This window comes from Corapipo altera, unplaced genomic scaffold (genome assembly GCF_003945725.1).
Source record: "Corapipo altera isolate COAL_440 unplaced genomic scaffold, ASM394572v1 92, whole genome shotgun sequence".
Taxonomy (NCBI): Eukaryota; Metazoa; Chordata; class Aves; order Passeriformes; family Pipridae; genus Corapipo; species Corapipo altera.
In genome coordinates, this window is record NW_020884994.1 from 203,700 (window position 1) to 217,729 (window position 14,030).

General features: G+C 45.8%; 1 protein-coding gene across 4 annotated transcripts in view; it reads right to left on the reverse strand.

Moving 5' to 3' along the window:
* Positions 1 to 741: 741 nt before the first annotated feature.
* Positions 742 to 14,030, reverse strand: part of HTR1D (5-hydroxytryptamine receptor 1D) — a 14,494-nt gene continuing 1,205 nt past the window's right edge. The window contains exons 1-3 of one of the 4 annotated variants that reach the window (XM_027666522.1): positions 13,857 to 13,920; positions 3,467 to 3,686; positions 742 to 2,612 (exon numbers count right to left, since the gene is read on the reverse strand). In XM_027666522.1, coding sequence (XP_027522323.1) covers positions 1,445 to 2,612; positions 3,467 to 3,498 — 1,200 coding nt within the window. In that variant the 5' untranslated portion in view covers positions 3,499 to 3,686; positions 13,857 to 13,920 and the 3' untranslated portion in view covers positions 742 to 1,444. Of the gene's footprint in view, positions 3,687 to 13,856; positions 13,921 to 14,030 lie in introns of those variants that run through there. The other 3 variants (XM_027666526.1, XM_027666523.1, XM_027666524.1) reach the window with 3 other exon arrangements.

The following is a 14,030-nucleotide window of genomic DNA, read 5'->3' on the forward strand; positions in this document are numbered from 1 at the left end:
TCCCAGGCCATCACTTTATGGTCCAGTCCTCAGCAGAGGCACCGGCAACAGGGAGAAGCTGTGAGGCTGTGCCTCAAATTCAAAGGAGAGGCTGAAAGCTGTGGTGGGCCTGGGCTGTGGTGGAGTGCATTGGAATGGCCACAGCAGTTGATAGTGGAGATGAATTGGGGCAGGCCAAGAGATTGAAGGGCTGTCAGAAGGAGTATGGGCTAACTTTCAAAGCAGTGGGTGCCTCTCAAAACACAGTATGAACACTTCTGCTGTAAAATGCCCAGAGACTAAAACGTTGAATGAAATTTGGGCTGCACCACTTGGTGTGCTGTCCTGTCCAAGAGTTCAACCAAGACCTCCATGTGCCAGCTTTCCACCTGCCAAAGCAGGGAAATAATCCCAAAAGCAGAGAAGTGCAGATTAGAGGGGACTTGCTCCACCCTCCGCAGACCCAGCAGAGGGTTCTGACAGTATGATTCCTGACAGATGTTTGTTTGACCAGTATTTAAAGACTTCCAGAGACAGTGATGGCCCATCCAACCCAACAACCTTAATTACTAAGAAAATTTTCCTTAGTGTGTCACTTCATTCTCTCCTCTCTAAATTCCCATTTCTTATCACCAAGGAGTGAAACTCCTGGCTGTTTTCTGAGGTTCCAGTCATTCCACACTGGCACTAACCATATTCTCCTGTTTCAGCTTGCGCATGCAAAAAAATGAAATAAAAATATAAGATCAAGGTACTTTGCAATAATTTTCATGCTATTTATTTTGTAGTATTTCTGCACTGGCTATTCTATTCATGATAAAATGTGTAAAAATTGCTTCCAATAAATTGTCTTCTTTCTTCAGTTCACAAAAAACATAGCTTCAAATGCAACAGTTGTGAAATATTCATATAACTGTCATGCCTCTCTGCCCTGCTGCTCATTATAGCCAGGCTGTGTCACACAACTTCTGAAAAAGTTACAGGTCTTATCAGCTTCACGTGGATATGATACAGGCTATAGAAAATGTAGATATCAGATCCTGCTCTCCAGAAACTTTCTCAGCCTACATAAATGATTAATAATATACAGCAGAAATACTGACATCCTGCAAACACAATTTCCTCCCACCAGGTTACAAAGCATGGTAGAATTGGATAATGTGTCACCTCCTCACACAAGCCCAGCTCCCTGGTTTGCACACCTTCCCTCGTTACAAAGCTTATTTCATGTGTTGTTGATCTTATATACACACGCGATCACTGCAGAGACCACAGACAAGTTCTGTTATGGAATGCAGAATTCCAGACAGAAGGTATCAAATTGGCGAGAAGTCCCCAGTTACATGCACAGAACAAGGTTGCAGCAGAGCTGGCAATTACCACTCTGTTCCTTAGGAATAAAAGCATGGAAAGTTTCAGGTAGGCTATGAGATTGCACAAGGGTCAGTAACACAAGAGGGGAGTCTCAAGATGAACGCTTTTTGAAAAGTATTAGTTTTTGGAAACCCTGTTTAAATTCTTCATTAAAAGCTGTATAAATGACTGGATTGATCAATGAATTTAGGTAACCCAGCCAGGTAAAAAAGTCCAGTAGGATGGGATGAAACCAACAGGCATCTTGGCAAATGGGTAGGACTAGGGACATGACAAAAAAAGGCAGCCAGCAGAAAATGAAAGCTCCCAAAATAATGCCTAAAGTTTTGGTGGCTTTCCTTTCTCTTGCAGCAGAAATTCTTTTCCTTTCCAAGACACTATCTGCAACTTTTATTTTAACATGATTGATAAATATTGGGGATCCACCTGAAAGGGAATGCCCTTCATGGAGGCTAGCATTAATGGAGCAGAGAGAAGACCCCGCAGAGCCGGTGATCAGCTGTGCAGTAGTAAAACGTTTCCCACATAATGAGGGTGGCTTCAGAATTCTGGATCGAGCTGCTACATAAATTCTACCATATAATATCAGGAGGAGCACAGTTGGGATGTAGAAAGCTCCACAAGTGGAATAGATTGTGTAGGTAATTTGATCTGTGTTCACAGTACACTTTGCAATTTCTTCATGAGCTTTCACTTGCCTCCAGAAAAATGGTGGCACAGAAATACTAATAGATATCATCCAGACCACTGCAATCATGAGGGCTGCTCGGCCAGCAGTCCGGCGTTTGGTGTATTCCAAAGCATCTGTGATAGCCCAGTATCTGTCCAGGGCAATAACACAGAGGTGCAGGATGGAGGCTGTGCAGCATGTGATGTCTGATGACAACCAGATATCACACAGCACTTGGCCAAAGGCCCATGTATGGGTGACAGTGTAAGCAATACTGATGGGCATTACAAGGACAGACACTAAAAGATCAGTCACTGCCAAGGAGCCAATGAGGTAATTTGCAGGTGTGTGGAGCTTTCTAGTCAGAAAAATTGTAATAATAACAAAAACATTTGCAAGGATTGTTGCCAAAGTTATAACAGACAGAAGGATTGACAGTGAAATCTTCAGCCCTAAGAGTGTCCTTTCATCCCAAGCCAGTGGTGTTTCAGTGAAATTTAATGACTTATTTGCTGAGCTCTGGAGAGAGAACTCTGCTGAATGGTTATACTGAGTCATCCTCTGCTCTGGTTTCACCTTCCAGTGTAATCTTTCTAGGACAATGAAGAAAGATGCTCACTTTTTTTGATGAAATAGAACTTTTCATACTTCAGTCCAACATGGAAGAAATATTAACTTGTTGAAAACTTCAGCTGACACAGTAGATGAGGTACTCTCCAAAACAGGATCTTCCATCACATCACATCAATGACATCATTGTTAAAGCAAAATGTTAACATAATCATCCAGATATCAATCTGGTGTACAACAATGCAAGCAGTACTACTAAGTGACGAGAACTTAGGTGGGTTTCATTTTCATCTTGAAGATGACTGAATCATTCTTTGTCTTTTTTTCTGAACTAACACATCTGCAAAGCTGCATAAATCAATACTGAAGGGTGAGAGACAGAAAAGAAACATCTGGGCATGTAGTTAATGCCCCTTTGCTTGGGCTAAAGCTGCCCTCAACAGTATTTCCCCTTTCTCTCTAATAGCTGATTGTCATGTTTTTGGTATTTACAAGGGACACTTTATTAGTAGAGTACCTAAGATATAAAACAATACCATCTGGATTCCTTCTGTAAACACAATTTCTGCCAGAACTGTGAATCAAGACTTCTTTTTGAAAAGTACAGATCTTTGGTTTCATTTATTTCTCCAGACCATTCAGGTTTTCTCTCAACATTTAGTCTTTGAATGCTGAAGTCAGATGTTAGGTACCAGAACTCAATGTGTTGGCACACATTATAGCACAGTATGCAATCTCCAGGCTTTCCATACTTTTCCTTGGATTCACTTAGTGTAACATGAAGTCTTCACAAACCTGAAGAAAACATCCTAAGATAGATTTCCCTCAGGCCTTTCACTCACTTCCACCCATGAGTACCAGAATGTTACTTACATTATGCCAGCCCAACCCTTCTTGAAAGACATCCTGAATGTGGGTCACGAACGGCTTTGCAGTGTGCAAGGAGGGCTGCAAAGAGAGACACTGAACTTCTTCAAGGAAATAATCATCAGACCAGCCCTCTCCCAGTCATCGAGGAGAAATGCCTCTCTCAGTCATCACTGGTACAGATTCATGCATCCAACAGAGAATGGACAGTCACTTGATTGGGAATCTGTGGAGCAAGAGCAGCATATATTCTACATGAAACATTAGCACTTTGATGTCAAACAACCTCTCTTAAGCTCCTAAATCCTAACATAAGAAACACTTTTCGGTTTGGTGTGTTTGATTTTTTTTTACAAACAACCACCTTCTGTGAGTTAAATTGATTTTTAGAGATGCTTTTTCTTTTGAGGTGTACTTTTCCAGTTAGGGGACATGAGTCTCGTATTTCATAATAGACTATTACTTTCTTGATTTTTTTTTCTCCAGGAAGGGGAAGATCCCTTCCTAATAACCATTTTTGTGACGCTGAACAAAAGTGCGATTTACAAGAATTTTTGAACGTCAAAATGCTTATAGTGACCGAAGTCCATCAAATCCTGACAATGACCCACACATTCAGCTCAACCTTGTTGCCTTTTTCTGACACTTTGCCAACACTGATATGTTGTTTTGGAGACAGAGACCAGAACCACAAACACTTGTTGAAGATGTGGATACACCACAGATTGATACTGCAGCATAATGGTGTTTTCTGTTCTCAGTTTCTTTCCTCATGATTCCTGAAATTTACTTTGCTTTTTGAATCATTGCGTAGCACTGATCTGACATTTCCACAGAGCAGTCCCAATTAATATAATTCCAAATACCCTGAGTGGTATATCAGCTATTTTTCCCTGGCAGTTCACTTTTTACATCTATGAGCACTATATTCCTTCTCCCACTTTTTAACTAAGGTTCTTTGCAACTCTGCACAGTCAGTCCTTGTTTTTATTACTCTGAAGACCTTTGTTTCATCATCATATGTCATCACCCCACTATTCATGTACTTTCCAGATCACTCAAAGTCTCTTGAGAGTCTAATTGTATGGGTTGGACTTCACTCACTCTATATACTCATCTGCTTTTCTTAATTACTTCAACAGATTGGTGAGACATAACTTTCCTTTACTAAAGCCTGAACTTTGACTGTTCTCCAAAACACCATATTTACTATGTGTACAGTAATACTATTGTTTATTGTATTTTCTGCCAACTGGCTATATGTACAGGTGTTGGGTTATGGCTCAGCAGTTGTCCAGATCTCTTTGGGAAGTGACACCACAAAGGTTGTCTTGCAGTTAGCAGGTGCAAAGGGAGTTGAAGTAGAGGCTGACCCTCCCACTGATACCACTGCACTTTGGATCTTGAGTTGCACAGAACTCTCTAGCTGAGCACTGTCTCACAGTGAAGTTATGTTGTTGTTCCCTTTGGCCAGAAATAGAGTCCACTTGTAAATATCCCCCAGTTTCTCTTTAGTGAACAGGGATGCTGAAGTTAATCTAGTTTTTCTGTGAGAAATTTCCTTTATCTTCTCTGGATTTATTTTTTTTCCATAGCTTTACCATCCCTTTAACTCTTTGACACAGTAATGGCTCACTTCAGAGCTCTCACTTATAGAGTCTAAGAAACCTCTTACCTGAACACTGGGCTGACTGCACATCCCACGCAGAAGAAAAGCTAAACCAAAACCACCAGACAGACTGATTAGCAGTATTAAAGACAATGACTGTATTTCTTAAAAACTAAAGTCAAAGGGGGACCCCTGGTGGTCTAGCTGCGGCCCGGGTTCGATTCCCGGTCAGGGAAACTTCCCCGGGCAGATGGAGCTCATCAGCCCTGTAAGGCCATCCATCTAAGAGAAGGTCACTCTAAACAAACCTACGTCCTGAGGACCTCACTGCCACTGTCCAAGCTTGCTCGGCCCCGGCAGATGAACCTTAGGATTAAAGGGTGGGCTCAGCTCAGCGCACACTGTGTCTCACCTAAAAAATCCACTGCGCAGGCTCGAAGGGTAAAGACCTTTCCCAAATCTTCGTTCGCGAAGACTGGCCATGCATAAAGCCAAAGCCAATCTTGATTTCAGTTATTGAGAAAAGTGATATCGAGCCTTTCACATATAATGTGATTATCAGTCTTAGAATAATTCCAGCAACATGAACTAAAGTGAAGTGCACCTCACCCACCCAACTGTACATGAACGAGCTTATTAGTAGTCCTACTGCTTCCAACAGCTCTCAGTCACCACGGGAAAAAATAAGTTGATGTGAAACGTGGCATTTTCAGTGAAATGAACTAGTCTAGAGTTCAAAGGAATTATTAATCTTCAACATGCCAGTTAACAGGACACTCCTACACTGGGAGAAAGTCTTACTGAAACCAAATAATGCGTTAACATATATTGAGTTACTGAATTAATTAAGTGATGTCTCAGAACAAATTTTTTACAAAAATGCTCCAAGTCAGGTATTTATCCTGTACTCAGAAAAAGTTACCATCTAGACAAAATGAACATACTCCCAGTAATTTAGCATTTCAATTAAGTTACCTTTTACTCAACAAAAAAAAATGCTGAACAGAGGTAAATTATTTTCCCATAAAAAAAGAAAAAGAAAAACATTTGCATAAACTACAGACACTGAAAAAAAACCACTAGATGTTGAGCAGTCATTAAATTAAATCAAGTATAAGGCCGTGCACATAACTGCCTATTAATAAAAGCAGAACGCAAATGCACAGGCACACACATCCTGAAACCCCAGAGCCCAGGAGTAGTGACTGGACGTGCTGCCTGGGCAGAGCGCATGTTGTCTCTGGAGCATGAGGAACACTGGGCAGAACCTGGTTGTTGAGGAAAGCATTCAGTGCCAGTAGCTCAGGGTGCAGCTGCAGCGGAGCTGCAGGTTGAGCTCTGTGGAACAGCAACCTGAGTCCGAGGCAAGAAGCCATGAACTGTCGACTCTTTGGACAACAAAGGGCCCCGGGAGCTGTGTCCCAGCCAGGGGACACGACACTCAGAGACACAGCAGGAGCCAACAACCCCCAGACCTTCCTGTGCTTGGACTGTGAGGGGATAAAAGCCCAGGGGTTCCTTTGTTCTGGGTCCCTCCTCAGAGGCACCAGCTCAAGCTGTTATTTTGGTATTGCACCACGATCAAATTACTTTTAGGAGTCTGAGACTCAGCAATGGGAAACGTGGGGCGGAGCTGGTGAGAAAACCAGGTCTGACTGTATGAGTGTGGGGGGAGCAGCTGCAAAGGGGCTTCTGTCCCAGCTCAAGTGGTGCGAGAGTGAGTGCCAGAGAGGCTCCTGGAAGGTCAGACAGGGAAGTTTCCTTAATACTGGTGATGTTATCACCCCTAGATAAGATAGCATTATTGCCTCCAGTGGGTGCAACTCGAAGCCTGGGTCAGTGCTCCTGCTGCCTGCAGGCAGTTGTGTGCACAGTGTGGATCAGCCCGCACCAGCCCTTCTGGCCCTGCCAGGCAGGTCATAGCAGGTTTGTCACCCACACTTCACAGGATGGGAATCCTCTCAGATGCCTTGGCTGCATCAGCACTGTCCTTGGTTCATCTTTTCTTGGGCTTCACCTGGTGCTCTTGGCCATGGACTGTGGGTATTTTTTTCACTTCAAAGTTTCTGAAATAAATTGATGTCACAACCAACCAGAGTGAGGTTTTCACAGCACAGCATGTGTGATGTACAATGCCTGGTTGGAGCAAACAGCATTGTCTTAGATGCTTGCAGGTGAGGCAAGATGCTTGCAAGAGCAGCCAGGAACAGCATAGAGCAAAGGAGGGTACACCTGCCCTTGGTTTATCCATGCTAGTGTCCCCAGTAGTTTATCCACACTACTGTCCCTGTGGATTGTGCACACTACTGCACTGAGTAGCATGCAGGTGTGGCAGCTGGGGGAGGATAGGGCAAGTACAGAGCCGTGCAGTGAGAATGATGAGAAACCAAGGCACAGAGTGACCCTGGGGTGAAGAAACGTGATGATAAAACCACAGCAAGCAGCCCAGTCACCAGAGCCTCTTCTGTAACCAGCAGGGACAGAACACCACGTCCTGACTGCAAGACCACAGAAACCAGGACTGCCCTCTGCAGCTGCCTCCCTCCTGCATCCCAAATTTGATCTGGGCTGACTGTGGCTCTCATTTATATAACTCCAACAGTACTGAAGGTTGCATGGGAAGGGATCTTTTGATCCCTGTGTCCACACAGGAGGTAAGGAGATGCGTAATAATGTCTTGGTAACCTGGAAAGATTCTTTTTCATTAATCAGAAAGAAGGAAAGAGCATTTAAATGGAGAGACAATTTCAGACACTGCAGTGCTATGTAACTTAGCAGAAAGCTCAGCTCAAGGACTGGAAGGTGAAGCAAGATCATGTGCAATGTGAAAAGAAAACACACTTTAGCTATTGGTGATAGCATTGGGACTGCTTCACTGTTCAGGGTCCTCACTTAAAACTAGGTACTTCTTAAGAAAAGGTGCTTTGCGTCCCAGCTCTGCAGTTAAACTCACAGAGCAAGGGCAAGGTGGCAGGGTAGGGTCCCTAGGAGGAAAAACTGAGTTCCAGGTGTGCCAAGGCAGGAACACCGGCAGGCAGGAGGAGGCTGGGTGGCACCAGGAGCTCCTTAGGACCAAGTGCCATCGTATAGGATCCAGGCATGGAGCTGCAGAGACCGCTCAGATTGCCAGAGATGCTCAATCCCAAGGGTAAACAAAGTCCTGACACATTTCTGTCCTTTCTGGAGTACAGCCATTAGTGGAGAGTGGGGTAACTCCCACAGACTGCAATTTCATGGTGCAGCTGATACACTTTCTGAGGATGCTGAGCTGCAAGGAAAAGGCTTTGGTGCACTCTGAACTGGGCTGGAGGGGGGTAAATAGTGTGTACAAAATAGGTATGTCAAAATCAAAATACAGAAATTTACTCTTTGACTAAATAGAACAGTAAAAAAATGGAGAACAAGATAAAATGTTCCTTAATATGTTGCACATTTCCTTTAAGTTCACACCAAAGTTAGAGGAATTAGGAGATTCATTCTCTTTCCTTGAAGCGGGGGAACTGCAAAGGGATGGCTGAGAACAGAGTTAAAGTTCAGCAAACTACTGAAAATCCATTTTGTAACTGATTCTCACTTTTTACACGTAGAATCCCCTTTCTTACCTAAATAGACCAGGTCTACTCTGTCATGCTGAAAGCATGACCAGCAGTGAAGCTGCTCCCAGTGTGAGCTAACAGCAGGTGGCTAGGAGGCACCCCTTGGGACAGGAGGTGGCACTCCAGCCAGGAGGTGCCCCTCTAAAGGCATATTTCAGAGCAGAACTCAAAAAAGGGAGCAAGTTTTGAATAAGTTCTTGTAGATTTGGGACAACTGACTCAAGCTGTGGTGTCAACTTGGAGACAAAAGCCCTTTTCAAACATCATGAAACACATTTAGAACTAGCTCTAGGAATCTGCCTATCCAGAGATCATAATCACATGCAGATGCAGCTTCTGACAGAAAACCAGGCAATGCCATAGTGCACTGAAAAGGTGAGAGGTACAGTCTGTAAATTCTGTTTGCACCTGAATTTCTGGTCAGCCCCAGCAGCAGCTGGGCCCTTTAGGTCTGAGCATCTCTCTTCACTGCCTGTGAGAGGAGCTGGCACAGAAGAGTTCATGTTTCTAAAGAAGTGAACTGACACCGCGAGTGTTCACTCCGGCATGGCTCATGCAGCACAGCTAAATCTCTAATGATATGGTTATTGTGACTATTTCCAAGGAAATCAGGCATTTTCTTTCTTTGACACAGCAAACAGCACTCTATGTGAGAAACTGTAGAGAAAACATTTCTTATTTTAAATAAACAACTATAGTAATTGTCACGCAAATATTGGCAATGTTTAACACTTTTGCTGCCTTCTCCCCACCTTCTATTTTGCTCGGCTTTCAAGAAAGTATTGGTTTTTTCCTTTCTTACTTTTATTTATACACAGCCAACATGTATTAGCAATTAACCCATTGCTAACTACCAAGTTACAAATGCTGTTATAACTAAATATTACTTATCAAAGAGACAGGCTGAGATTTAGGAGCAGTAATGTTGGCAAATACTACATCGCAAAAACAGACTCTACAGTATGTTACCATAAGTTCTTTGAAGGCAGCACAGTCTGGAGCACTTAGCTCCGCGTACTCCCTCAGCCATAAACAAACACACACAGTGCAAACACACACAATGCAAAATCTCCAGTTAATTATTTCTTTCTCGCATTTCATCTTCCATTATTATTTGGTGTCATGAAATCAGTGGAATTTTAAGTACCAAAAAATACAGTGGGGTGTGAGATTGTAATGTGTCCAAGTGCCTGCAAGGTGGGATCTGGGACAAGCAGCGACATGACTGATCTTGGGGAAACAGAGCCCCCAGCCTCCAGCATTTCAGAGCATGAACAGGAGGAAGGAATTCCCCATAATTGTGCCAGGTAGGAGGACTGCACCAGAATGTTCTCTTGACACACTAGGGCATCAGCCCCATGAGCATTTTCCACATGCCACTGACTTTCTGAGTGTTGCTCCCTACCAATGCTCTACCCTCCTCTCTTGCTGCACTCTGAGCTTTAGTATACTCCTCTGCCTTCTGGTTCACTTTCTAGGATGCAGACACAGGCTTCTCTGATATGCAATGCTTGTTCCTTTGGTTCCTGAATGTTTGTAAGGCATTATGAAGTAGCATTCCCCCATATGACCTGTTAGGAGCTCTCCAGCCTTGGCAAAGAAGCTGAACGGTTATTGCTCTGACCACAGTGTTTATGGCCACGATGCTGGTTATTTTTTTCCCTGGTTTAGAATAAACTCTCCTCATCACCCCAATTTCAATGAGCTCAGAGATGGGAAAATATCTGAACTGCCCTCTGCACAATATCTCTGTGCTCATATAGGGTCAGGAGTGGGCAGGCTGGGAGTGGGCAGGAAGGAACATCTTAGATGAGTCCTGCACTGTGCCTCTGGGGATCACAGAGAATGGATCATGGCTTGTGTGCACACTGAGGGATATCTCTCTTTACATGCATCTCTGAGTGCCTCGCCAAAGGGCAGAAAGGAATCTTTACTCCAAAGACAGAGGAAAAACCAGTCAATTTTTATTCTAACTTTTGATATCAGGCTGGTTCCTGTATGTAGGACAGCTCTAGCCAGGCAAACAACTGCAAGACGACTGCATCACCTTGCTGTGTACATGCCAGAACAGAGTGATACTTGCCATTGGGTTTTGTTCTGCATTTAGATGAGGACGGTGCACTGCCATCATTCCTACTTTGTGTTAGATGCTGAAAGTAGCCAGGCCCCTCACATCTTCCTGCATTTTGACATGTTTCAGTTTAAGAAATACATCTCCCAGATTTCTAAGGAAGCTGCAAACCAGCAGTGGATTTGATTCTTTTTCAAAATTTCCTTATTCTCTGCCATTTACTCACACATGCTTGCATTACATGCGCTCAATTACCAGCCCTTCAGAAGTGTGATACATTAGAAGAAAATGAATGAATGATGACTGGTGAGGATGTGTAGTGGTTTGAACCTTGTTTTCCCCCAGAGGCTGAAAAGTGGTAACCCCCAGGGGTGGAAACCCCTGGAAGTTTTGAAGTTCTGTCCAATGAGCGCTCCTGCAGAAATGTAAACATATCACAAGCACCAGAAGAGAAGAGTTGTAGTTTGGGGTGAGAAGAAGTAGCCATGTTGTAGTAGCCACGAAGAAAGGGGCCCGGAGCCCCTCGGGGCCTCTGGGGCCCCCCAGCCCCAGTTGGGGGCTACAGAGACTTGGAACAGTGTTAAGCTGGACTATGTGTCTGTAGCTGTGAGCTGGGAGATGTTTTCTCCAAACTGGGCAGCGGCCGGAGAAAAGCAGCAGCCGAGCTGGCACTGACCGGAGAAGCGGTGGCAGAGAGCCAGAAGAGATAAGACGGAGCAACAGAGACATGCAGCACCGCAGAGAAGACTCCTGGAAGGAGAGTTGAGGAGAAGAGAGCCCGCAGCAGAGCTACGGAGTTCTGGGGGTAGGAACTGATACCAGACTCCCCAAACCTGCTTTGAGACCTCCTGGAAGGAGGAAGATGATGGACTCTTACTTGAAAGAGCCTTGAAGTGCAACATGCACTGCAGAGAGGAGCTGAGAAGCTCAGTCGTCCTGAGAGCTCAGCCAGGACGGTGTGGGAGGTTGGCCTTGGGGGCCCTCCCTTGCTGCAAGCTACAAAGAAGCTCGCAGCCTGAGACAGGGCACAGAGGCCCTGCAAGGAGCTTGAATCTCCTGGAGATACCAGACCGTCACGAAGACCCCCTGCGTCTTGTGATATGACCGTGGTGGAGCGACCTTTGTCTGGGGTCAACGCAGCCCACGGAAGACCCCTTCGGTTGACTGACGACGGGGCTAAAGAAACTTGGATACCCCCTCGTGAGTGCTGGCAGAGATCCAGCTATCAGCTGCTGCACGCATGAGATGAGGAGAACCTGCTGCCTTAGAAGAAGCTGCTGCCCTGAGAGACTGGAAGGGATCTGTCCTTCTTTCCCTCCTGGACTTTTATTTGGAGGGGAGAAGAGATCTGATCCATTGTAAATACTATATGTCATGGTAGAGATAGTTGTGATCGTGTGTATAATGTGTTATAGTATTTATTTGTACAGTCATTGTAATATATTCCCTTTCCCCCACTTTGAGTCTGGTGTGTTTTGTCTGGAAAAACCCATCTCACATTAGGTTGAGATGTGGGAGGGGGGATGGAGCTAGAGAATTGGATTTTGGGGCTATCTCAAACCATGACAGGATGTTACTCTGAGATCATCCGCATGTGGGGGTAAATGGGAAAACCAGAAAATGTTACAAGCAACATGAAAAACAACAAATTGACTATTTGTTTGATATTTGTTAACTTTACTATTTGTGATGTACAGCCTAAATCCTTTGTTATGATGCTGCCCTGACTTTAGGGAGAACATGAAAAATAAAAGGAAATTTGTCTTGAGAAACCTCACACATCCCAGCCATGGCTTTCTGGAATAATCTACATAACACTCCACTGACAACAGTTCCTATAAAGTTACAATTACCGGCAAAGTAGTCCCACCTCTCTGAAGTCAGCTGTCCACTTAGTTTTGCAAAGGGAGTTTCTTCCTCGGGGTTTACATCAGGCTCACTGCTAGGAAAGGGACTGTCTGTCTGGGGAAGCATTATTCTCATTGAAGTCTGTGTTCAAGTCTCAAGCATTGCTGCCTGCAGTATCCTGGAAAAATCAGGATCATCTCATGACTGCAGGGCAATGCAGTCCTTGTTCTTGGCTACGTCCTGCTCTTCGCTGTGGGACCAAAGCTCATCCCAAAAGTGGTTCACATTTATCACTGCTGCAACAAGTGACAGGTGGTCCACAGGTGAGAAAACAGTGTGTTCTGTCCTGGAAAGCCTGGCTTGCATCCAAGCAGGTACATACATATGGATAGGTGAGGACTCCAGAAGTACAACATTACAGCAGCAACTCCTAGCTTTGCGCTAGCACCTCATCGGAGGTGACATTTGGTCACCATCATACCTGAAGCAGGAGTGAGGAAGAAGCCAGGTTAGCTGGGTCAGTCATGGAATACAAACCAGGATGGTGTGGGATAATGACAGAATAACCCTAAGAAGACATATCTCAGAGCCACAGTAACCCAAAGCTGTCCCCAGGTCAATCCACATAAAATTACGCTTTTAAAATGGTCACTTCATTTACCCAATATCATCCTGTACTTGGAGAAAGAGACCTGCAATATGCATTTAAAGCTCTAAATCGCCTGTGAGAGCAAAGCCTCCCTCTCAGATACACGGCATAAAGGGTCATTACAAGCTGCCCAGAGAGGTCGTGGTTGGAAACATTCAAGGTCAGGTTTGACGGGGCTCTGAGCAACCTGATCTGGTTGAAGATGCCCCTCGTGTCAGGGGGGAGGGACTAGGTGACCTCTAAAGGTCCCCTCCACCCGAACCATCCTCTGATTCTGTGACAAACGCCCGTGTCGGTGCCGCGGGGTTCCCCGCTCTCCGCTGGCCAGGGCTCCGCAGGGCAACGCCGCCGAGGGAGCTGTGCCCGCCCCACCCACCGGCGTTCGCCGAGCCCGGGCGATGCCGCCGCAGGCCCCGGCCTCCAGCTCCTGCCCCTCGCCCCCGTTCCCCCTCCTCCGCCGGCGGGTCCTGGCGCTTCTCCCGGGGCCACAGTGGCGAAGCGCCCGGCGCTCCGTCCCCGGGAACCAACTTCAGCCGGGGCTCCGCGGGCGCCCCCGCGCCCGGCCGGGCCATGCGGCGGCGGGAGCCCGCCCCGTCGGCAGCGCTCCGGCCGCCAGCACTCACCCGGCTCCGCGCCGTCCCGCTCTCGCCCGGCTCCGGCAGCGCCCGTCCTCAGCACTGGCGGCCCCGGCCAGGCTCCCTCGTGCCCCGCGCCCCTCTGCGCTGCCCCTCCGCTCCGCTCCGCTGCTCCGCTCCGCTCCGCCGCTCCCCTGCTCCGCTCCGCCGCTCCCCTGCTCC